The 23996-nt window shown below is 41.6% G+C and overlaps 1 protein-coding gene across 1 annotated transcript; it reads left to right on the top strand.

Moving 5' to 3' along the window:
* The first annotated feature begins 661 nt into the window (after positions 1-661).
* Positions 662-23140, top strand: btaf1 (BTAF1 RNA polymerase II, B-TFIID transcription factor-associated). The gene is made up of 38 exons (XM_053333138.1): positions 662-1006; positions 2077-2200; positions 2663-2777; positions 4343-4486; positions 5134-5333; positions 6610-6743; positions 7678-7807; positions 7927-7995; positions 8098-8187; positions 8279-8374; positions 9279-9455; positions 9694-9834; positions 9968-10092; positions 10470-10590; positions 10751-10855; positions 11047-11196; positions 11996-12138; positions 12889-13063; positions 13200-13403; positions 14123-14543; positions 14746-14930; positions 15049-15205; positions 15572-15681; positions 15880-16081; positions 16277-16425; positions 16517-16669; positions 17289-17410; positions 17697-17864; positions 18050-18127; positions 18218-18347; positions 18449-18590; positions 18691-18821; positions 19127-19249; positions 19373-19525; positions 19811-20022; positions 20190-20349; positions 20671-20841; positions 21845-23140. Exons 1-38 carry the CDS (start codon positions 993-995, stop codon positions 21992-21994), a joined length of 5574 nt encoding a protein of 1857 aa, XP_053189113.1. The 5' UTR covers positions 662-992; the 3' UTR covers positions 21995-23140.
* Positions 23141-23996: the final 856 nt, after the last annotated feature.

Here is a 23996-nt window from a genome sequence, read left to right as displayed (position 1 = left end):
TGCACATATTCAATTTACACATGTGTGAAACTTGAAACCTCCGGGTGTGCAAACACTGAGAATGGACTTTACAGTGAAGTAGTGTCCACAAGTTCTGGCATGAAATTTGTGACATTTTTTAAGGAGTGAGAAGAAGAATGTGTAATTTTAAGGATTTTAAACAATAATTCTACTTTTAATGTGGAAAAACATGTCAGACATGCATTATTGCATTATTGTTTCAAGCACAGTATTTTTTATATCTTAACATAAATCTGGAGGGGGTCTTTAATGTAAAAAAAGAGATAGATAGGGCTCTAGTGTTAACATTTAATTCTGTGGTTAAATTATACAGTATATGGCTTGTGTATATAGAATAAACGCATGCACACATAATGAATATTTTAAAAATAAAAATAAAATAAAAAAGTTTTTAGACATTCCAGGGCCACGTTAAGTGCAACAATGTATCATCAGACATAAATGAGGAAAAAATGTAAACTGTTCCTTTTCCTTTTTTTACCCTTTCTATTCGTATCCTCTTTTAACGTGCGTTTTGATTGGCTCTCCTCGGACGCTTGTAGCCAATCAGCCTCCGCCTGCTATGGAGGAAGGAATAAATGCAAGATGGCTCCTCATATAAAAACAGTCTTCTGGGTCGCCCTCAACGTGCAACAAAATAACTCTTTACACCTTATTAGGTTGAAATATTTGTCCGCGAAGACTTCTGAAGGGTAACTTAAGCTATAGATTGGTATGCGTACGGTACTCGGCGATATTTCGTGGGAGAAGATACAGAGGAGACAAGAGGGACAACTTTGAAGCCATGAATCGGTGGTGAAGTCGGTGTCTTTGGTCGACAGCGCGGGCCTCGGCGAGTTAGCGGCAGATGCTAACTAGCCCATGACTTCAGCTACTGTTATCCGCCGCATTGGAAACGTTAAACGGCAAAACTCTCCAATTACTGGGTGCCTGTTGAATGTGGGACGTGAGAGGCCGTACGACATCGGACCATGGCTGTATCAAGGTGAGACTGGCTTACTCTTGAGTGAAGGTTTTAACCTACTCATTCCTAACTAGCTTTACGTTTGGCAAAGAATGGCGACGGCCGCCCTAACATGAGCCAGTCGGCTAACACATGATAACGTTATGGTGTTAATTTAATCACTACTGCAGGGCCTGTCACCGAATAGGCTCATAACTCAGTTTGAACTGAAATTATATGCGTTATGTTCGTGTTTCGCAGTCTTCTGCTGAGCACAGGTTCACTGTAATTGTGAAGTTGTGTCAGGAACATGAGTAACGTTAAGTAACGCAAACTGTATGTTTCAAGGGTTGTATTAATAATAAGACATAATACATTGAATTTGCAACTTCCGAACTTTAAATTCACAGTGAATCTCGAAGGCCTGCAGTATTAATAACATAAAGACATAAAGAAAAACAATTAAGACGGAAAACCCCTTCAGTCGTGAATGTGACACAATGTATTCACATGGGAGTACACCAACTTGTCAAAGAAACTATTTCCTTAACGTCACTATTAATTGTGCCATCGACCACTAATACTGCTTTGATCTGCGCTTAAAGGGTTGACTCGTGCTTTTCCGTTGTGATTGTTATGATAATGCCACGTGGTGTTTTTAATGGTCTTCTTTTGCATAGCAAAGTACACCCATCTGTAGTTCAGCTTTAAGTATAAGCGGGACCTAGTGTCACGCCCCGTACATCCCTAATCCACTTCGCTTTATTAATAGATTGCCAGTGACCTAAGTGAAACACCCCGATGGTTAGGCAGGTTACCTTGGTGCAAAGCCAAACCATTTATAAACTGTTTTATCCTTGTCAACAAGGTCCGCATGTAGTCTTGTTGCCATTTGCTATTGTGTAAAGTTGTAATATTTTTGATTTTTTTTATCACAAAACCTCAACATTTAACTGCTATATTATGTCCCTCTGATAAGGTTAGCAGCTTAGAAGTTGTCTTTGAATAGTAGTTGAAATCAGGAACCAGTGTAATGTCTGCTGTGCAATGTGCATGATCTGCAGTGTGTCAGGTTACCACATTATATTTTATTTTATTACCTCTGTCTGTAGACTTGATCGTTTGTTTATCCTGCTTGACACCGGAACAACGCCAGTGACCAGGAAAGCAGCAGCCCAGCAGCTTGGAGAAGTGGTCAAACTCCACCCACATGAACTCAATAACCTTCTATCAAAGGTGAGTTTGGTAGTCCTGTATTAACACAAATCTCCTTAATAATGATAACTCAGGGGTTAAAGTTCTCAGTTCTCAGAGCAGTTTTTAATACTTAATTCAGTACATTGTACACATTTCCTCCTGGATGACTTCTCAGACTCAGGCTTTCTTGCTTTAAACCCTGAATAACCACATCAGCTTGGGCACATTGGGCTGTCCTTCCGGTCAGACATATACGATAATAAAAATATATAACAGTGTAACACTCACTGTCATTGAGTTAGCTATAATATATATTAGTACCTGGATTTAATTTTTGTGTATCATGATGACCTTAATTGACAGAGAGGGGGAAAATCAAGGGCACAGATTGTAATTTGTGCTGACTGTTTAACTTATCTCTTTCCTACTCTCTATAGGTCAGACACTTTCAATTGAGAATACACATGCAGTAAATTGGCTCTATTTTCTCTCAATTACAAGGTCTTAACCTACCTAAGGAGTCCAAACTGGGACACTCGTATAGCAGCAGGTCAAGCTGTAGAGGCCATCGTGAAGAATATTCCAGAGTGGGACCCGGCCCCTAAGCCTAAAGAAGGTGAGCTCTTAGGCTGGTTCAATTAAATACTTACACTGTGAAATACTCTGCAGCTTTATTTAGTATATTTGTGCATGCAAAGGTTCAGATATCTGTTTACTTTAGGTTTAGGTAAAATGCATGTAATGTCAATGATGTGATAAAGGGATAGTAGGAGGCGTCCTTTTTTAGCAGCATAAATTATATTTGGAAGATCAGCAACAGTTTTGCTGGGAGGTGAACTGATAACACGCAGGACTCGCTGTTCAAACACATAATGCAGACTGTTAATTATTGAGTAGTAAAATATTATATCTACAGTAGGTCCTTTTTAGTACATGATATGGTGACCCTTGGGCTTTGTGCACACTACGGGAAAAGTAATCTGCCAGTGCTGCATTTTGTCTGACATGGTTCCATTCACACCTGTAGTTTCAGACCATGCTGTAAAGGTTAAACATGTACACACAAACAACATTAGAAGAAAAATGCTTCAAACAAAATAATTTAATTTTGCATTACCATCGTCATCAGGTAAAGATTTGGGTTGAAAGGATTCACATTTGTGGCTGCAATAACTCAAAATATTCCACTTGGTCTCAGCAGGTTAAAGCTGTGCTGATGCACTATACACTCAATCAGTTGCACTGTGTTTTTTTTTTGTTTTTTTGTGTGTAACCAAACACACAATTCGAGTGCAACATGTTTTTATGAGATTTTCTGCAGTTTTATTGCGGTTCATAAATGCCACCTGTTAAACTCCAGTATATTTTCACTTTGTAAAACACTTAAAACAATGAACTTTAAAATATATGAAATGATTTTAAATACTCAGTTGTTAAAGTGCAATTTGAGGATTAATACCTTCTTCCTCCTTAAACATGGTATTGAATGGGGAAAATAACCTTTGTCCATAGCATCAAAACTTGAACATGTCTTGTCCTGCAGCTTGTTGAACGAGCCACCAAAACAAACATTCACTGAGAAGATGGACCTCTTATGTCAGTTAGCAGTTCGATACCTAATCAGCTGCAGCACATTAAACTGCACCTAAACATATCTGCTAATGTCACTTTAGACTAGTTACATGCTTGTTTGGTCATTGCTTTTTAAAATCTCTGTTACGCTGTATGTCCAAGACTTGCAGCTACAGCAGTTAGTTTACTTTGTCTGTAATGAGACATTACATTTTTTAAAATAGTCCTTGGTTCACATGAGTCATGTGAACTGTGGGGGTGCAATCTGTTAGTATCAGGGATTAACCGTGTTCTGTTACGTCACTAGCACCTCTGTTGTGTGATTATCTGTATTTACATACAAAGCAAGTGCCCACAGATTTAGTGTAAGCAACAAAAAGTTAGCTCATTAACATTTGTTTATCATCAGGCATATGTCTTTGCTCTGGAAAAGCTCTGTTTTCTTGAGTGGAAAGCGCACACACACACACACACACACACAAATCTAAGATGGAAGGTCAAACTGGAGGCAAAGATGCCTCGTCATTAGTGCAGACATTACCTCAGATTCATTAAATAGTTAGAATGACAAATGCACAATTACAAGACTCTCTGTTTTGTTTCCTGTAGAGTCTTCTGAAGACTTATCGCCAGAGGATTCCTCCTGTGACCGGCTGAGTTTCTACCACTTTGACATTTCCCGCCTACTCAAACACGGGGCGTCTCTGCTGGGATCCGCCGGAGCTGAGTTTGAGCTGCAGGATGACAAAACTGGTTTGTAGTGATTCAGAAGTTTTGTTTTTGTTTTTTGTTCATCATCTGCAGTGACCTTTACACTGATACATTCTCAGGCTTTATTTTTTAACAGATTGTAATCTGTGGAAAGGAAATTGAGTCATTTGAGCGATCAATATAAGAGGAAGGTGGTCTTAGGTAGTGTTTTGAAAGATTTTGAGTTTGCGTGTGTGTGTGTGTATGTGTAGCTTGTATTGTAAAAGCTCTTTGAGTGGTTGGATGATTAGAAATGCAGTCTATTTATCCATTAACCTTTTACCATAGAACCAGCTAGGCTACTTAGTCATCAATTTGAATGCAATTTGAATAGGGAAAGCGTCTCATTCTTACCTTCTGATGGTCATTTGAATCTGAACTTCCCGTCTGTTTGTAACTCCCTGCATCCTGTTGTTATACCAGTCCTCACTGCCCTGTGACCTGATTTCACTTCTTCTTCAAAGTCCCCTGTATTTGGTGACTTTGAGTTACTCATGGTATTGTCTCTGTATTTATTCATTTAGTACCAGTCCCTTTTGCATTTAGCTCACATACCCATTATTCCTCACACAACCACAATATAGTCTTCCTTTATTTCTCTGCACCATCTAGTCAAGTTTTCCACCTGACCTCCAGTTGTTTGTTCTCAGGTGAGATGGACCCTAAGGAACGTCTGGCCCGCCAGAGGAAGCTTCTTCAGAAGAAGTTGGGTCTGGACATGGGTGCTGCTATCGGCATGGACACAGAGGAGCTATTCAATGATGAGGACCTAGACTATACCTGCCAACCCAGTGGGCCTAGAGCCCATGGCAGCAAGACCACAGTCGGATCCAGCTCTCGCAACCACGTGGTGGGTCTTATTTTAACTTCCAAGCTTTGATTCACCATTCATCAGAACATTGTGTTGTTTGGTTTACTGACACTTTAAGTGTGTCAGACAAATTGAGGGCTTAATTGCTGTTTATTGAGGATCTGTTGTTGCTGCTTCTTAAAACGGTTGAATGTTCCTCTGTAGTCAGACTCTGACTGACTCGGAGTGCTGTACTGTGACCTGAGGACATAACCTGAATGACTGGGCTAAGTCAAACTAGATTATGGTGCCTATAAGTTTGTCAGCAACACCGTGCCACATGGAACTAATAAACTTTGGTACAACATCAAGTGTGATGTGTGTGTGTGTGTGTATATACACAGTACAGTGATCACACCTACTATATTGTAGGTTACAACACAACTCTGACACTGTCAGAATTTGTCCCATTCTATCTTTGGTCGTGAATACCTCTCACAGTGTGACATGGGGGCCACCGTTTTGAAACCACAGCCAAAGATATCATCACATGTGTTTCATGTTGGTCATTTTTCGTCTGACAGCCCAGAATCGCACAGCATGTACCCGCTTTAGTCAAAAGAAAGAAGGCAGGCTCTAACTTGTCTCATAATGAAAGAGGCTGTTGCCGAGGAGCTCTGCAGTGCCTATTCACGCGAGTGAGTGACATCATGTTATCTTATCGTATACCTTGTGAGTTGCAGCAGGAGGGCTTGTCTGGACAGGATATCTGTTCAGAAAAATGTATGAAATTCAACCCAGTTCATCTACTTTTTGGCCTGACACGCTTTATTTTTAATTTTTTTCCTCTTGGTGTACTGTTCTTTTCTCTTCCTTTTTTGTATGCGAGTCAAACATGAGCATTTTTTGTGTCATGCAGTCTGTGTCCTGTCTGCCTTACCTGTCTGTGCATTTTAATTATGTCTCAGTACTGTCATTGTGGTGTTACAGTTACATAATGCCTTTTTGTATTTCAGTCTCATTGGTATGCAAAGTGTGAAATGTGCCATAAATCATATAAACCTATTAAGGTTTGTCTGGCATCTGTAGTTACAATGCAACTGACAGCTTGTGCCTGCAGAATGTCTTTGTGTGTGTGTGTGAGAGGGCAGTTGGTCTAGTAGAGCTGTTGTTGACATAAAGCAGTATGCACCACTTGGAGATTTGTGATTTGAGCTTGAGAATTAATTTGTTAAATGACTCAAGAATTTTCACTCGGCATAATTTGCTCCCAATTGTAATGTCTAATGATCTGTGTGTGCAATTAAACTTAAAATTAATGATAAATTGCTTTCAGCCCATTCAAGCTGCCGAGTTGATCGACTCAGAGTTCCGGCCAGGCATGAGCAGTCGTCAGAAGAATAAGGCCAAGAGGATGGCCAAGCTAGTGGCAAAACAAAGATCCAGAGACATGGATCCAAATGAAAAGAGGTAAGAATATGCATATGATATAACTGCAACATCCCTTTCTGTTTTTTTCATGTGTCATCTCAACCTCTCAAAAGACAGATCCAAATAAAAAGCATTGTAATCAATCTTTAAATTTTTAAAGATATACTATGCAAGGTTTTCCTGAAAGACAAAAAACCCAAACTATGTTTCGACTCATGCAAGCATAATCCCTCTCAATCTTATAGCCCACTACAAGTGTTTGGTGGTGTATCTACAGAGGGCAGCGGGTGTCTAGCCTCCAGCTAATAACAGCACACAGGGTGTGAGGTCAGGACTCATAGCTTAGCAACCAGGTTACATCGCTGTCTCCGTTTCTCTCCTCTCTTCTCCTCTGCTCTGCTTTTTATCTTTGTTTCATGGATGTATAAACACAGAGCAGAGAGGCCACAGCGGACAGGATGAAGCTCTGCATTCACACAAAATCCGGCAATCTGGCACTTTTCCTGCAGGGTAGTGTGGAGGTGTGGGTGTGTTTTTATTTGGGCTTTAGAACATAACCGCTGGGAAACAATCTAAACTAAGGTTTATCTGATTCAAGGCTTTGTTCTCTCCAGCGCTGCTCACTCTCGTCATTCACTCTATAGCTCGCTCAACCACCGCTGCTCTCGTTCATTTGCTCTGGTGTCAAGCCAGGGAAGAGGCGCCAACACCTTACACTAATCTACAAATCCTGCATAGTATATCTTTTAAGTTAAAGAACATTGAACATATTAAATCTTATCGGCCTTCATTCCTTCATATATATTCAGTTGTGTATTCCTTTGCATCAATGTAACTAACTTTCTGTGAGGGAGGTGGGTTATTTCTTTAACAAGTTTGAGTTTGACTATTGTGTATGCTTGCATGTGGTCCATGTTTAATTTATTGGAATAACTGACTTTATGATCGCTTTTTTTTTTTTTTTTTAACTCAGTAATGACAGTTTTGAAGGTGAACCTGAAGAGAAGCGAAGGAAAACCACCAATATAGTTATTGACCAACCGGCTACCGACCACAAAGTCTTAATTGACAACGTTCCAGATAACTCCAATCTTTTAGAGGAGGTAAGGAATCAAAACGGCTAGTTAGTAACTCTGTGTCACGTCCTGAACGCTGTAATTGCTCAACTGAAACGGTATAAATTCTTGAGTCGTGTGCTGATGTCTCATTACTTTGTCTTCAGATAAACGAGTGGCCTCTGGAGAGCTTCTGTGAGGAGCTCTGCAATGACCTCTTTAATCCTTCATGGGAGGTAAAAACAAAGCATTTAATTTTAGCTGTTTGTACACGTATAGTACAGATATATTATAATCAGTGTAAAATGAATTCAAAATTGTATTATGTTTGTTTACAGATCCGTCATGGAGCAGGCACAGGCCTCAGAGAAATCCTAAAGTCTCAGGGTGCTGGAGGAGGGAAGCTGGTGGGAAGCACTGCTGAACAGGTATATCATATCTTTTTTTTTTTTTTTGGATTTTTATTGTTTCTGTGAAAATTCCAACGTGACACTAACTGTGACTTTTGGTTCGGGTTAGATGTCACGACAGCATCAAGAGTGGATCGAGGACCTGATCATACGGCTGCTCTGCGTCTTCGCTCTGGACCGCTTTGGAGATTTTGTATCTGACGAGGTGTGGGCATGAAACACGGGAGATTAGATTGTCTATTTATTGCAGTTTTATCATACAGCGAAATATGTATTTGGCCTTGTAATATCTTCACTGTTTGCTTGTCAGATTTGTTCATATCTGTAGGTAGATTGTCTAACGTCTGATTCTGTGAGAGGTGTTTCTTTTCTTTCCATTGAGAGCAATGATTTTTCACATTGACACTCAATCTCTCGCACATGTTGCAATTACGTCTTCCACAGCTTGACTGTTCTGGATAAAGCAGTTTTTTTTTTCTTCCTTCTCATCACTATGGCAACAGTGCTAGATAGCAGTGAATAAAGTGTTAAGGAAGTGAAACAGTTTTATATAGCAAGATAAAGCAGAGGGAAGCAGATTACCCTCATAACTGCGTTTTTTACATTTCATGCTCGCCAGTTTAATAGTGACACGAACCTCTCATAGTATAATGTGAAAAAACACAAATTACTGCCTCAAAACTGAATATAGATGGGAGTTACATTGCCGTACAACCACTAAGGGAGGGTTAAGTAGTTTTAAAGGTCTTTTATTTGACTAGTTTTTTTTTTCATATTGGAGGTTATCTGTTAATAGACTTGTTTTGTTTTCATTGGTTTAAAAGGCTGTTTAATGACAACCTCATATACTGCTATAGTGTATGTCTACAGGAGGTAGTACAAAACCTGCTACAGGGATTCAAGATACTGACACATATAAATATCCACATGCAGATCACATAAACTGCATCACAACTGACGTTAATGGAGCCTGACTAGCCTAATAGGTCAATATTAGCCACACATATTGGTAAACTGTGTGTGTACATAACAACTCAATTAGCCATTTGACTCAGGTTTTTATTTTTATTTTATGCATTATTATATCTATATATCTTTCTCTCTGCCAGGTGGTGGCTCCTGTAAGGGAGACGTGTGCCCAGACGCTCGGCGTGGCCCTTCGCCACATGAATGAAACCGGTGTTTCCATGACAGTAGACGTCCTGCTGAAGCTGCTAAAGGAAGACCAGTGGGAGGTCCGTCACGGAGGCCTGCTGGGGATCAAGTATGCACTGGCTGTCCGGCAGGTACCACCTGTTCTTTGCGTGTGTGTGTATATGATGAGCTGTGAAATAAGCACAGCAGGGTTCTACAGTGTATTTGACCGCCATATGGTCATGAATATAAATTGTGTTTGGGGGGGGGGGTTTGGTCTGGAAGCATATGTTGTCCTTGTGGGGTGATGTCACTTCAGACACAATTCTCTCTTAACTCGTGGCTTTACATCTGTACTAATCTTCATCTGTCTGTTCCTCCGTGTCTCAGGACCTGATCTCTGTGTTACTGCCACGGGTGCTCCCTGCCATCACTGTGGGCTTACAGGACCTTGATGATGATGTCAGGGCCGTGGGAGCTGCGTCCCTCATCCCTGTGGTGGAAGGCTTGGTGCAACTACTGCCCAATAAGGTCAGAAAGAGGCAATACTAGTCCGTTTAACATAATATCCTCATCAAGTATCAGTCTGTGTTGGAAGTCTCAATTCATTGCCTCAATGTCATAATTTAGTAGTGAAAAGTGTGTGTGTGTGTGCCTGTCTCAGGTCCCTTTCATAGTGAACACACTGTGGGATTCTCTATTGGACCTGGACGATCTCACTGCTTCCACCAACAGCATCATGACGCTGCTGTCCTCGCTGCTCACTTACCCGCAGGTCCGGCAGTGCAGGTCAGTCTCACAATAACGGCTGCTGCCTGAAATGATAATCGCTTGGTTCTTTTTAACGTTACAAGAAGCTCACTATTGTCTATTGGCTCATCTGTTCTGTCATTTAGCTGAAAGTAGGCAAACTGTCTCCTCTGTTTTCTGTGGTTTGCGTGTAAAGTGGAGCACTGGGCCAGAACGTTGGCTGAACTTCACTTGAACTTAATTTAGGTTTAAAAAAACAATGAGGCTACACATGCCAACCACTGAGCTAAGTTGCTACAAACGCATAATTAGATGAGCACTGACCCTATGCAATCAGGCAGAAGTTATGTTGTAAAGAGGCATTACTTTATTGTATTTGCCTGTTTTGTTTTGACACACTTTCTTCTCCACTCCAGCATGCAGCAGTCATTAACAGTCCTGGTCCCTCGGGTTTGGCCGTTCTTGAGACACACTATATCATCCGTAAGGCGGGCAGCTCTGGAAACCCTTTTCACACTATTGTCTAAAGCTGAACAGGTAAAACTGGATAATATTTAGATATTCATGTAATGCATATGTTAAATCCAGTACAACAAGTATTAGAAAAGTAGTCAGTTGCTTTATTTTTTATTCATAAGACTGCAGGCTATTGTTTGAGTATCTGACATGAAGGTGGTTTGTGTTTTTTGTTCTTTAGAGCTGTGCAATGTGGATCAACCCCATCCTACAAGATATGCTCCGGCATATCTTCCAGTCATGCATACTGGAGAGCAATGAGGAAATCCTTGAACTGGTTCAAAAGGTTTGTGACCCACACTGCTACCCTATCTGAAGGGCAAAACTACTTAAGATGACATGTCAAGTTTTTATATTGCAAACAAGTGAAAAGATACTGAAATCTTATTTTTTCCAATCATTAGCTTTATTATTTTATTGAATATGTATAGTTCCCCATGTTGTCTTGTATTTGTTAATGTGTTGACCTGTGTGCAGGTGTGGATGGAGCTGTTGTCTCAGGCCCCCCATCAGTACGTAGTAGCGGCCAGCTGTCCATGGATGGGCGCCTGGCTCTGTCTCATGATGCAGGCCTCACACATTCCCATAGACCTCAACATGCTGCTGGAAGTGAAGGCCCGTTCCAAGGTTTGTGCATTTCTATTGCAACAAAATGTAAAACTAAAAATTAAAAAAAGGACTTAAAAAAACTTAATAACTGGTAGTTGGTGCAGTTTTATCAACTGAAATGGATATATTACACTGATTGGTCATTTTTAAGTCTGAATTATGGTTTGAAAATCAAACTGCCAGGATGTCACAGCATTTCTGTGCATTATTTTCATGAACTTCTAGATATATTTTGCAAGCGAGTGAAGACCTCACACAAAACAAATGCACCTTGTCGAGGTTGCTAGGTGACAGTCTAGGTGACTTGCGCAACACGTACAGCTTGAAGGTAACGCACAATTCCCACAGCTGCAGTCTGTGTGTGTTTGAGCCAGAGGAGCTTCAGCAACCCCAGCAGAGAAGCAACACTGTGTTCAGCTCAACAAAACGCTCATTTCAGTGTGTTCACTCAGGTGTGGCAGCAATTTTAATTCAACACAACCTTTTAATCAAATAATGATGTCTTTATTGCAGTGAGTGAGTGGAATTGAGGCACAGAGAGGGAGAGGTTTAATTTAGTGATGACAACATGCTGTGTGTTACTTTGCTGCCCGGAGCGACATTTATTACACCACAAAAAGTCAACTCGGTGCTCCATTTGTTGAGTTAATTTAACTAACAAATATTCACAATTCATTCGGGAAAAAACTAGAACTAGATGCCAACAATGAAACCGTTGCATTGAATGATTTGGACAGTTTACAAACTTTTTTTAAAATTAATTGACAAAGAGATGCATGATTCAGCATTATTGATTAGTCTTGTGTTGATGCAACAGGATAAGGCTGGTGCAAAGGCACGCCTAGGGACCAATCAGGTGAAGGAAACTGTCCAGGAGTATATAGCTGGTGCCGAGACGGTGACAGATGACCTTGTGACGAGAGATTATGTGGTGGTCCGTGCTCGCCTCATGGCTGCCAGGTAAGTTATGTTTGTGCTTCAAAAATGGAAGAAATCATCGTCTAGTGCTGAACACACATAACCAAGGGGTATGTCATATACATAGACTGTATTTAAAGACGGCTGTAGCATGACATGACCCATTGGGCTTCAAACTGGCTCCAATGCAAACGTCTTTTGACATGTTTCCTTTCATGCTAACGGTAACTACAGCCGGTATAGTTATCAAGTAACATTAAACTGGCCAAAATATTGTGACCGTAGTCTGAAATAGTGTGAGTCTGGGAGCCGGGGTTTGAAACTGTCAATCACAGCTGTCAGTCAATGCCCACTCTCATTTTTATCTTTATCTTATTCAAGGAGGAATAACTTCTTAAATGACCATTGCACTTATTAGAGAGGCCTGAATTTAGAGTATGAGATCATAATGACTCACTGAAGAAAATGTATTGACTTAGTACTTTAAAGGAAGTTAAAAGGTAGTCTAATGGAGCCAGCACCTAGTGGCCATCAGTGGTGTTGCACTTTAAGGGACTGTTGCATTTGCTTCAATTTCAAGCTGTGGTTGTTGTCCCTTAGTTATATACATTCCTGTGTCCTTTTGTATGTTGCTCTGCTTATGATGACTGAGAAGCATCTTGTAGTCAACTTGTGACTGTTTTATATCAGATCAATCATCAATTTCTCTTTTTATTCCTAAGGAAACTTGAATTGCAGTTTGTTTTCAGAATTCTAAAGTCTTGACTGTTTCCTTTTTTGGCTGCCATCCAGATTGCTGGGGGCTCTGTGTAGGTGTATCTGTGACCCTCAGCTCAACGCTGCATCTCAGGAGATCCGACCAGCTGAATCTCTGGGCCAGCTGTTGCTCTTCCATCTCAACTCCAAGTCTGCCCTGCAGCGCATAGCTGTGGCACTGGTGCTATGTGAGTGGGCTGCATTGCAGAAGGTGAATAATAGTTAGGGCTTTAAGGGTTTTATTTATTTTTTGCTTTGCTTTTGTGGAATAATTAAAAATTGCATACCAAGGTCAGGCATTTAAATCAAAATACTACTTCTTACTTTTCCAATCTTTCCTGTATCAGGATTGCCAGGTGGTGTCATCCATGGTGCAGCCTCGTCTTCTGGCCATCCTATCAGAGCAGCTATACTATGATGAGATCGCTATCCCCTTCACACGCATGCAGAACGAGTGCAAGCAGCTCATCGCCTTGCTAGCTGACGCCCAAATAGACCTTCAAGACCGCCTCAATTGTAGTGTATTCACTATTGATCAAGCCAATGAACTGGTAAGTCCAGGTACACACATAAACAATCTTTGACTTGATTAGATGAAGCAGAAACATATTCGCCACTCACTAAATGAATAAGCTGTAGTAGAAGAAAAGAGGGCGAGATGATCCCTGAACCGAACTAAACATGATTTAGAAACAGACGAGTGAACAAAAATAAACTACACATTATGATGACTGACCCTATGTAACTCACTGTTCTTCCAGTGGGTGCACTAATGGGATGTCAAAAAGGCGATTTCATCATTTTCAAAGATTAATCTTCATATGGGTGTGGAGCCTTGCTGATGGTATTTTATAAAATAAATTGTAGGAAATTTTAATTTCTGTTCCACACTGTACTGACAAAATAGAGAAATGTGACCTTAGAGCTGCACTTTGTACTGAGCAGTGAAATTTGCATCCAATTACACCTCTAGCTAGAACAAATTGTGCTGGGCCGGCCAATAATACTACTATTCTATTTAAATTAAAAAACAAATTTAGTTTGACACTTCACTATCATCACATTACAGCTTTAAAGGTATCTGGCTTCCATTATCATCATCCAACTATAATTTGTTTCCTGTCCGGGTCTTCACTTCCTGAACTGACAGTTTGGGTAATGGATTTGGTATCCAGCTGACTGTCATTTCCAGAGGTTAATGGGTACTGCACTCTGTAACAGGTCGCTGCCATTCCAGTCACTCACTTTCTCCTTTCTGCTTGTTCCCTAGGTAACCACCATCTTCACAGAGGTCACTGCAGGTCTGAACGTGAAGTCGAAGCAGTGGCAGGGGCTGGACAGTAAACGACAGCAGGCTCAAGCAACAGTGATGGAGACCAACACCGAATGGCAGCAGCTGCATCTCCGCGTCCACATGTTCATCGCCTGTGCGGTGATTAACCTTCAGGTGCTTCCCGACAAGCTCAACCCTCTGGTCAGGCCTCTGATGGAGGCCATCAAGCGAGAAGAGAACACCCTGATTCAGGGTTATGCTGCATCTTTCATAGCCAAGCTTCTGCAGCAGTGTGCTGGACGCTCCCCGTGCCCCAACCCCAAGATTATTAAAAACCTGTGTGCCTCAGCCTGTGTGGACTCCTCAGTTACCCCCTCATCTGCTTGTCCAGTAACCCCCGCACAGGAACCTGCTAAAGGTAACAGTTTAAACTTTATATTATCACCATGCAAGCTGCCAGTAGCCCTTCATTGACATTTTAAACGTTCTGCTGTCCTGACAAGAAGATCACAACCTGAAAATATTCCCCTCTCTCCATCTCTGCATCAAACAATGCACTCGGTCTACACATTTCTTTGCCACTCACCTTTTTTTCTTCTCCTTATTTCTGATGTCATTAGGCAGTGGTTTGGAGAAAGAAGGCATGCATCACATGGTAAACAAAACTCGAGGCATCATCACTCTGTACCGTCACCAAAGGGCAGCGTTCGCAATCACCAGTAAGAGGGGCCCAGCTCCGAAAGCTCCCAAGACCCCCACCACAGAGCTTCCTCCTGGCAGCACCATCAGCACAGATAACGATGAGGTACATACACTGAGACAATGCAGGGCTCGCATTTACGTCATCATAATCGTCATCATATGGCCAAACAGGTTGTGTTTACTCCTTTTTTTTTTTTTTTTCTTAACTTGGCTTTTTTTAGACCAAGAAGCCATTTCTTATTCAGAGGAGAGGAGCCGAGTACTCCCTAACAACTGTTGCCAGGCACTTTGGTTCAGACCTCACCAAGTCTCTACCGTACCTTTGGGAGAACACAGTGGGACCATTGAGGACGGTGGTGAATGAAAATCAACGTATCGGTATGTCGATTTACTTTGTCTGCCATCTGCTGACCCATTTTCAGTCTCTGACACTCATAACGGCACATTTCCACAACTGTCAGTTACATTTGTGCCAACACAGCCACCCAGATCAACACTCCTTAGAGTCGATGAGCAAGTTGACTCATTATAAACTCAGAATTCAGTTTGCAGTTTTCTCAGGGTTTCATTAAAACTTACTGGAAGAAAGTCAAGTATCGATGTTCAGTCCCAATCAATGCAGTTAACTTTATTTTCACCAATGTTATCCACTCTGTATCTTCTAGGACTCTTTCCCTGGTTGTATGAAGTCTGTAGTCTTAGAAACTGTTCCACTGAATTGCTCTATGTGTCTCTATGTTCTAGACAGGCAGGTCCAGCTGGAGAGGGGAGACGCTGCAGCTCAGGAACTGGTCAACTCTCTACAAGTGCTGGAAGTCATGGCTGGAGCCATGGCTCGTGAACTCAAACCTCTGGTATGATTTATTATACTATTACACCACTTTCAGTAAAGTCACCTGGTTGAAATTCTAGTGCTGTGATCACATTATATGAAAATAGCATCTTGTCTACACTGTTATGTCAATGTGTGTCAGTACCAGAAATCAATGAATCAAAACAGCAGTTGAAATGTAACTATTGAATGTCTCTCTTCTGTTCGTTTTGTACTTCAGCTTCTGGAGCACCTCCCTCATCTGTTCACCTGCCTGCAGCATCCATATACAGCGGTGCGTCACATGGCGGCGCGGTGCGTGGGCGTGCTCAGTAAGATAGCCACGCTAGAGACCATGAACAGTTTTCTCGAGCGCGTGCTACCCTGGTTAGCAGCTATTGAGGACTGCACCAAACAGGAAGGTGCCATCGAGTCTTTGGCCTGTATCCTTCACACACTGGCACATCTTCAAATATCTGTAGGGTGGAAATGTAGTGGCACAATGGATTTATAACTGTTATATAGTAGTTAGAGTAGTCTTTCTATGTGACAAACATATGGGGAGGTATGCATGTATGAAGGATTGTGTGCTCTGTGTTATATCTGGAATGGATTGTCCTTGACCAATATGTATCCAGGTGTCATGGAGCAGCTGGATGTGGACATCGTACCCTACATTGTGCTGCTGGTAGTACCAGTGTTGGGCCGTATGAGCGATCCCAGCGACAGCATCCGTTTCATGGCCACACAGTGCTTTGCTACACTCATCCGCCTGCTGCCACTAGAGGTAAAACCACACAAATGGCTAAAATGAAATCACTTGATAATCCACTGATATTATAATAATATAGTGCTTTGTTGCTTCTCTTGTCTACCAGGCAGGTATACCAGACCCTCCAGCCATGTCCGCTGACCTCATCCAACAGAAGGCCAGAGAACGCCACTTCTTGGAGCAACTGCTCGATGGCAGAAAGTTAGAGAACTACAAGATCCCTGTGCCCATTAAGGCTGAACTCAGAAAGTATCAGCAGGTGTGTGTGTGATGATTTTTCAGAGTCCACCACTTCTATTCAGTAGCTCCTCAAGCATCAGATGAAAGATGCCCAGCCTGTGTTTTAACACCATTTTAACAACTCTAGGATCACTCCAGCGCTCTGTGTCTCAGCCATCTCTTCACCTACAGGCCCATCGTTTTCCTGCCAGATCTCAGGAATGAAGTTTTGCTTTTAAACGCTGCAGGCCGATGTAGAAAACAGAGATGCTGACAGCAAATAGCTTTCCTGACAGGCAATTTATAGCAGTGGAATGGAGATGGCGTCTAAGTGCTGGTTCCTTTTTAGAAATGTCGGTAGTTGGCAGTCCTGCTGAGACAAGTCATCTAACTCTTAAATGGAGCGGAGCAGCCATCCAGCTCAAACACTGCTATCATTGTCGCTTCTATTAGTCAACAAACTGCTCCCGGATCTCCAGCCTCTCAACCGTAACTCACTCAAAATGTCTGGCTGTAAAACCAACTGCAATTACAGGGAATGTCTGTTTGTCAAGACTTTAGCACTATTTATCACCCACATTAAGATGACATGATGACCAGAGATGTTACCACAGATCAGGCCGATCAGGTTTTTCTGATGCCTTTGTTTCCTCTTGCAGGATGGAGTGAACTGGCTGTCCTTCCTGAACAAATACAAGCTGCATGGGATCCTTTGTGACGACATGGGCCTCGGCAAAACGCTGCAGTCCATCTGCATTTTGGCAGGAGATCACTACCTCAGGTACAAAACCTGAACAACAACATTACTGCTATTATTGTGTTTCGCTTTCAACTGTACAGCGTCTGTACATGGAGTCGCCTGCTGTTATTTGACAAGATGTACTGCACCATGACTCATACAGCTGTTAGCACTAGAGCTTTACACCTGTAAAACCTGCTAAGAACGCTTTATTCAAGTGATTTATCCCAATTTCTGATCTCATCTTGATCATTATTTTTGATCTATTGAAGTGTAGAAGTGCTCTTGACTCAGCCCCTTCTGCATTGTCTTCTATTGACTTATTCAGAGCACAGGATTATGCCAAGACAAAGGCAGCAGACTGCAGCCCCATGCCCTCTCTGGTGGTGTGTCCCCCCACGTTGACTGGCCACTGGGTGGATGAGGTGGGCAAGTTCTGCACCAAAGAGTACCTCAACCCACTGCACTACACTGGGCCCCCTACAGAACGAATGCGGTAAGGAGAGAATGATGAATGGCCCCGTCCTAAATTTGTACTTTCAAAACTAACTATAAAGAATAAGCACAAGAACATGACTAAATATCTTTTGGTTCAATCAGTTTTTTGGTTTATTAATAGAAACATTTTTAAGAACCATGAAAAAATTATTATATGAAGCTGATAAGCATCTTTGTTTCCAGGTTGCAACACCAAGTGAAAAAACACAATCTTGTAGTAGCCTCTTACGATGTTGTACGAAACGACATTGACTTTTTTAGGTGAGTACTATTAAAATTAAAAATCAGTCTGTGTTTTGGAGGTAGTTGCACCTTTTTGTGACCTGGATTTCTCTTTTTCTACTTTTGCAGAAATATAAAATTCAATTACTGTATCCTTGATGAGGGTCATGTCATCAAGAACGGGAAAACTAAACTTTCCAAAGCCATCAAGCAGTTGGCTGCCAACTTCCGACTGATTTTATCAGGAACACCCATTCAGGTGAGGGCCTGTCTTTGTTTGCTGATCTGTGAAATTCAGTTTCTTTTCTTTTGTATTTGTTTATGAGTCAGAACATGAATATTGTTTCTCTCCTTCCACAGAACAACGTCCTGGAGCTCTGGTCGCTCTTTGACTTCCTCATGCCGGGCTTCCTTGGAACAGAGCGTCAGTTTGCTGCTCGTTACGGCAAACCAATCCTGGCCAGCCGTGATGCCAAAAGTTCCTCAAGGGAACAGGAAGCAGGTTTGTTGACTCCTTCTCTGTAATTTTTAATTAATTCTTGTATTCTGTTTCTGTCAAGGAATTTTAAGATTAGAATACTAACCAAGGTCTTTCCCTCTAGGTGTCCTCGCGATGGAGGCCCTACATCGACAGGTGCTACCTTTCCTCCTGAGGAGGATGAAGGAGGATGTCCTCCAAGACCTTCCTCCTAAAATAATTCAGGATTATTACTGCAACCTGAGTCCGCTACAGGTACTTCAGGCCTTAACAACAACCATATGAATATTTTACCACATGTCTGAGTGCCTTTATCTCTCGATCATCATTTTTTTTTTTCCATTAGTTGTAATTATAGTGATCTGGGATGTTCTAGTGTCTTCTTTAGTGTTTACTAAAAGCATCCAGAAAGACTATAGGAAAAAGCTAAATGCCTTCCTTAGAATTATATATGCTGACATAATTTTAGGTTGAAGTGATGTGTCCATTTTCTGTTGATAGTGCAAATGGATAATGGCAGAATTTCAGTTAAAAACTTTATCTCTTCTCTCTGCCTGCAGGTTCAGCTGTATGAAGACTTTGCAAAGTCTCGAGCCAAGGCCAGTGTGGAGGACAGCATCTCTGTAGCCTCTACAGAAGAGGAGGAAAAACCTAAACTGAAGGCCACAGGCCATGTCTTCCAGGTACACATTACACTTTTCCAGACATTCATCTGTTGCTGTTCTAAAAACAGTTCAGCTATTATGTAACCACAGATCTTCTCCTTCCATGCAGTAATGTATACCTTCATGTCTACTTTCTCTCAGGCCCTGCAGTACCTGCGGAAGCTGTGTAACCACCCGAGCTTGGTCTTGACGGCGCAGCATCCAGAGTACAAACGCATCACTGAGCAGTTGTCATGTCAAAACTCCAACCTGCGGGACATTCAGCACGCACCCAAACTCTCTGCTCTCAAACAGGTAACCTGCCACAGTGTCAGCTTTACATTTCTTCTTGGTGAGCCAACACATAATCCATGATAATGAGGATTTAATAATAGGAAGTTTTGTGTGTGTGTGTGTGTGTGTGTGTGTGTGTGTGTGTGTGTGTGTTTTTCAGTTTACCTGATGAAGTTGGTACAGTAGTGTTTTCTGAGGTGGTTGTTTTTTTTGTATGTTTTTTCTTTTTCCAGTGCAGAAACGGAACAGAACTGTCAACCTTTACACTGTCTCATACTGTGCTGCTCATGTGTTTTTTGTCTATAGTTGCTGTTGGACTGTGGTCTTGGTGGTGGTGGAGGATCAGAGGGAGGCACTGAAGCAGTGGTGGCTCAGCATCGCGTGCTCATTTTCTGTCAACTAAAGAGTATGCTGGATATTGTGGAGCATGACCTGCTGAAACCCAAACTGCCCAGTGTAACCTACCTGAGGCTGGACGGTAGCGTGCAGGCTGGCCTGCGCCACTCCATCGTTTCCAGGTCAGTGGGTTGAGTTTTCATGCGGTTATTTAATCAAAAGTGGACTAGTGATCCCAGATTCATTATTTTAAATGTGAGCATCTACTGACGTCCATATATTGATATATAGTTCTAACAAGAAAACCAAACACTTTCTGATACTTCCTCTTGTTTTTCCTCTGTTTCAGGTTTAACAATGACCCATCTATTGATGTGTTGCTGCTGACCACACATGTTGGTGGTCTGGGTCTGAACCTGACTGGTGCAGACACCGTGGTGTTTGTGGAACATGACTGGAACCCCATGAGGGACCTGCAGGCTATGGATCGAGCCCATAGGATAGGACAGGTACTGATGTTGGACACACACCTCCAAACACAATAACATGTGGATCATTACTTCCTTTTAATAAATTCTAATTGACAGTTAATAATGAATTCAAGATGCTTCTGGCTCCCACATTGGGATATAACTTGAACGTGTTTCTCTGATGCATTATTAAATATGTCCTGCGCTGTGATAAGCCTTTGGATTCTATGACACTGCTGCTCTTGTCTGAAACCATTCATGCAATATGACCCAAGTCAAATTAAATTGGCAGGGTGGAGACATTTCTTCCTCATTTCAAACCTCCTCCTAACTTGTGTCATTGTTTTTTGTATTGTGCAGAAACGGGTGGTGAACGTGTACAGGCTCATCACTCGAGGCACCTTGGAGGAGAAGATCATGGGTCTGCAGAAGTTCAAGATGAGCATCGCCAACACTGTCATCAGCCAAGACAACGCCAGCCTGCAGAGCATGGGCACAGACCAGCTCCTCAACCTCTTCACTCTGGACAAGGTGAGGCCTCCAAGTCTTTCTCACACACACACAGACCAGTTACAGCTCCACAATATCTGCTGTAACTTGATTTGGGTCAGGTGTTTACTACTGAAATTTGTTAAGACTTCAAACTTAAATGCATTCGTGCAGTATGTAAACGTACAAAATAAAAGCACTTCCATGCTCCTTATCCAACAACAAGTAGTTACACACACTAATAAAATACAGTACAATAGATATAAAAACAACAATGGCTGCATTTGAACTATAATGAAAGTGTACAGCACCCAACAATAAAAAAAAATTTAAATGTATCTTAACATTGAGCGTATTTCCTATTCTTGTGTATCCTGGTTATTACTTCAGGGATTCTGCAGCATCTTAAACCTGCTTTTCTTTTATTAATGTAGCCACATTAAACAAACCAATTGAAATCTTTGCCAAAAGCAGAGTGGTTTCTCTCACTAAATGATGCAATGTGGGAAACCAAAAGCATGTCACTAGCTTTTTCATGACTTCTGTATAAACATTAGTAGTCAGGGTTTCCCACAGAATATTATAACAAAGGCGCCTCGCCGAAAACAAATACTGCCACTGCTGACATTAGAAGATATGACCGTTGACTGCTCTTTTGCCTTGAACTTAAATGTTATGTGTTCATTTCAAAGAGGCTATACAATACAATAAAGGCTGCATGTTCAGTGAGTAAGGCTATTGTTTAGATCATCACCTAGCAACTGATGTAAATGTTCAGGAAATAAAAAGCATCAGGATTTGTTTGATTGAGCTGAGCAGATGACACTAATCCGTCACACCTCCACTAACCAGTTTCCTGAGTAGAACACTGGCAGAGGTTGTACTGGTTTGATCTGACAAATTGTTTTTCTTATTTCTACACTTGAGTCTGATTAGAAAGACATATGAGCAAAGCCTATTTGCTCATGTCCAAAGTATGTGGTGTACAAGTTGAATTTACAGCATGTCAAGCTGAACATTTGTCATGCATGTTTTGTTTCTTTAGGGTGACAAAGGCGAGCGGGGTGAGCAGTCTCCTTCAACCTCAGGAAAGTCCTCTATGAAGTCTGTGCTGGATGGCCTGGGAGAGTTATGGGACCAGCAGCAGTATGACACAGAGTACAACCTGGACAGCTTCATGCACTCCCTGCAGTAGTACCGTATGACTCCACGCATCCTCCATCCGTCATCCCGTCTGCTGCTGGCCAAGCAGGACCTGGTCAGAGCCCGAGGAGAACCCTGCTGCTGCCATTATCTGCCCCTTTCCCAAATTCCACCATCACACCCCTAAACAAGTCACTGATTTAAAAATAGTGAAAGCAAATGTCCCAAAGCAACTAAAACACAGCCAGAATGAGGCTGCTCTCTAATTGACATGTAAGCCACGTTAGAGCATTTTCCTCTGATATTTACAGAATTTCTTAATGTTGTCAGACATCCCATAACTGCTTGAGAGCCAAACCGCACAGGTTTTCAACTAGTCATTTACTAAACGGCTAACAGAATATAATGGTATGATGGTATACCATCTGTGACAAATATCTCCAGTGTCCATCTCCATAGTTAACAGCAGCTCCACCACTGTGTGCAGTGATGCTGCTGTACCCTCAAGCGTACAGTATATCTTAAATATAGTTATTCTTTGTAGTTATAGCAGCAGGTGCTACTTTTGCAGCCCACTGCCCACCTCCCTCCATTGCATCGCCAGAGTATACAGTGTTGACTGCTTCAGACACCATCACCCAGTTGCACCTCCCTAGTGTCTGCCCCCCCACACCCCTATTCATCACGGAGTCTTAAAAGCACTGCTATACCCAGCCAAATGTGTCATCACCTCTCTGACTGATGGGATACAAACATGTTTTTGTAAGACAAAGGGAAACGGAGCGAGAGTGACGAGCTCGCATTGGAGAAACGACAGGATGTCATCACAGCGTACCAGCTTTTTATAGCACGTCAGCGACTGCCGGGCCGAGCTCAGGAACTGTTTGTGCTAGGACAAAGATGACTCCCCAGCCTCCAGATGGCGCTAGTTTATACTTGCCCCCCCCCATGGAGAGCCCCCGGTGAAGGAATGATAGATGTGTTGTGTCCAGCTTCTCCAAATGTGGTGTAAAATGATCTGTGACAGCACTGCACTTGAAGCAGCATTACAGAGACTGAACTTTGGGGCCAAGCTGAAACTGGTACCTGAAACTTGTCACAAGTATTTTAAAAAGAAAAATAGGCTTGTACATATTTCTGTAATTGCTGCTTTTTGTTTATGATCGTGGAATTGTAATAAATTCTACAAAACCTTTGAACTACATATCTTTTCTCTCCTTGCATGTTACTGGTGATGGCCAGTAGATGGTGTGATTGTACATCCTGAAAAAATACTAGTGATGAGGCCTGAAATAGGGTCACTATAGTCTTTTTTTTTTTTTTTCCTGAGCACTTTACAGCATTCTCATCCATGTTGGCTTAAAAGTTGAGGACAGGTGTATGAACAAGAACAGTGAGTTGCCAAAGTGCATAATGCAAGTTAGTATTGGTCAGTTCTGGTGCAGAACAGGGGACAGAGAGGATGCCATGCAAAAGACCACAAGGTTTCACAGCGTCATACAACTACGTTTAATAAGATTTGCTTATTAGTACAGAAAAAGGAAAAATTAAGGTGGGAACTACAAACTCTGAAGCAGTAGTAAGCATTAGCAGCATTGAGCTCCATGTTTTCAAATCACAGTTAAACTGCAAAAGATTAGACAACCATAGGTCCAAGCCAAAAATCCAAAAAGCCTTGCCAAGATTAGAACCAGTGTTTTTAAGTCAGGAAATAAGAACTTTTTGAAAATAAAAACACAGATGCCGTAGTAAAAAGAGAAAACAATGTACATTTCAAAATTAGTGGGATGTTTGTGAAAAAAGCACATTACCAATCTTTTTTTAAATCTATTTTGAGATCACAACATGACGAGACCTACAGTGTTTACCTACCCAGAGAACGCCCATGAAGCAGAAGTGAATATACAGTATACTATCCAAGTCTAGTTACAGGAAATACATACGTATATCTATATAGAGGAATATATAAAATGGTTGCCATCATCCAAATCATGATCTTTTTCATTTGCACATACACAGTATTTTATAGTTCAGGTATAAATTGTTTTGCTAAG

This window comes from Scomber japonicus, chromosome 14, assembly GCF_027409825.1.
Source record: "Scomber japonicus isolate fScoJap1 chromosome 14, fScoJap1.pri, whole genome shotgun sequence".
NCBI classification, from domain to species: Eukaryota; Metazoa; Chordata; class Actinopteri; order Scombriformes; family Scombridae; genus Scomber; species Scomber japonicus.
The sequence above is the reverse complement of the archived record's forward strand: the minus strand, read 5'-3'. Positions and strand labels throughout refer to the sequence as shown.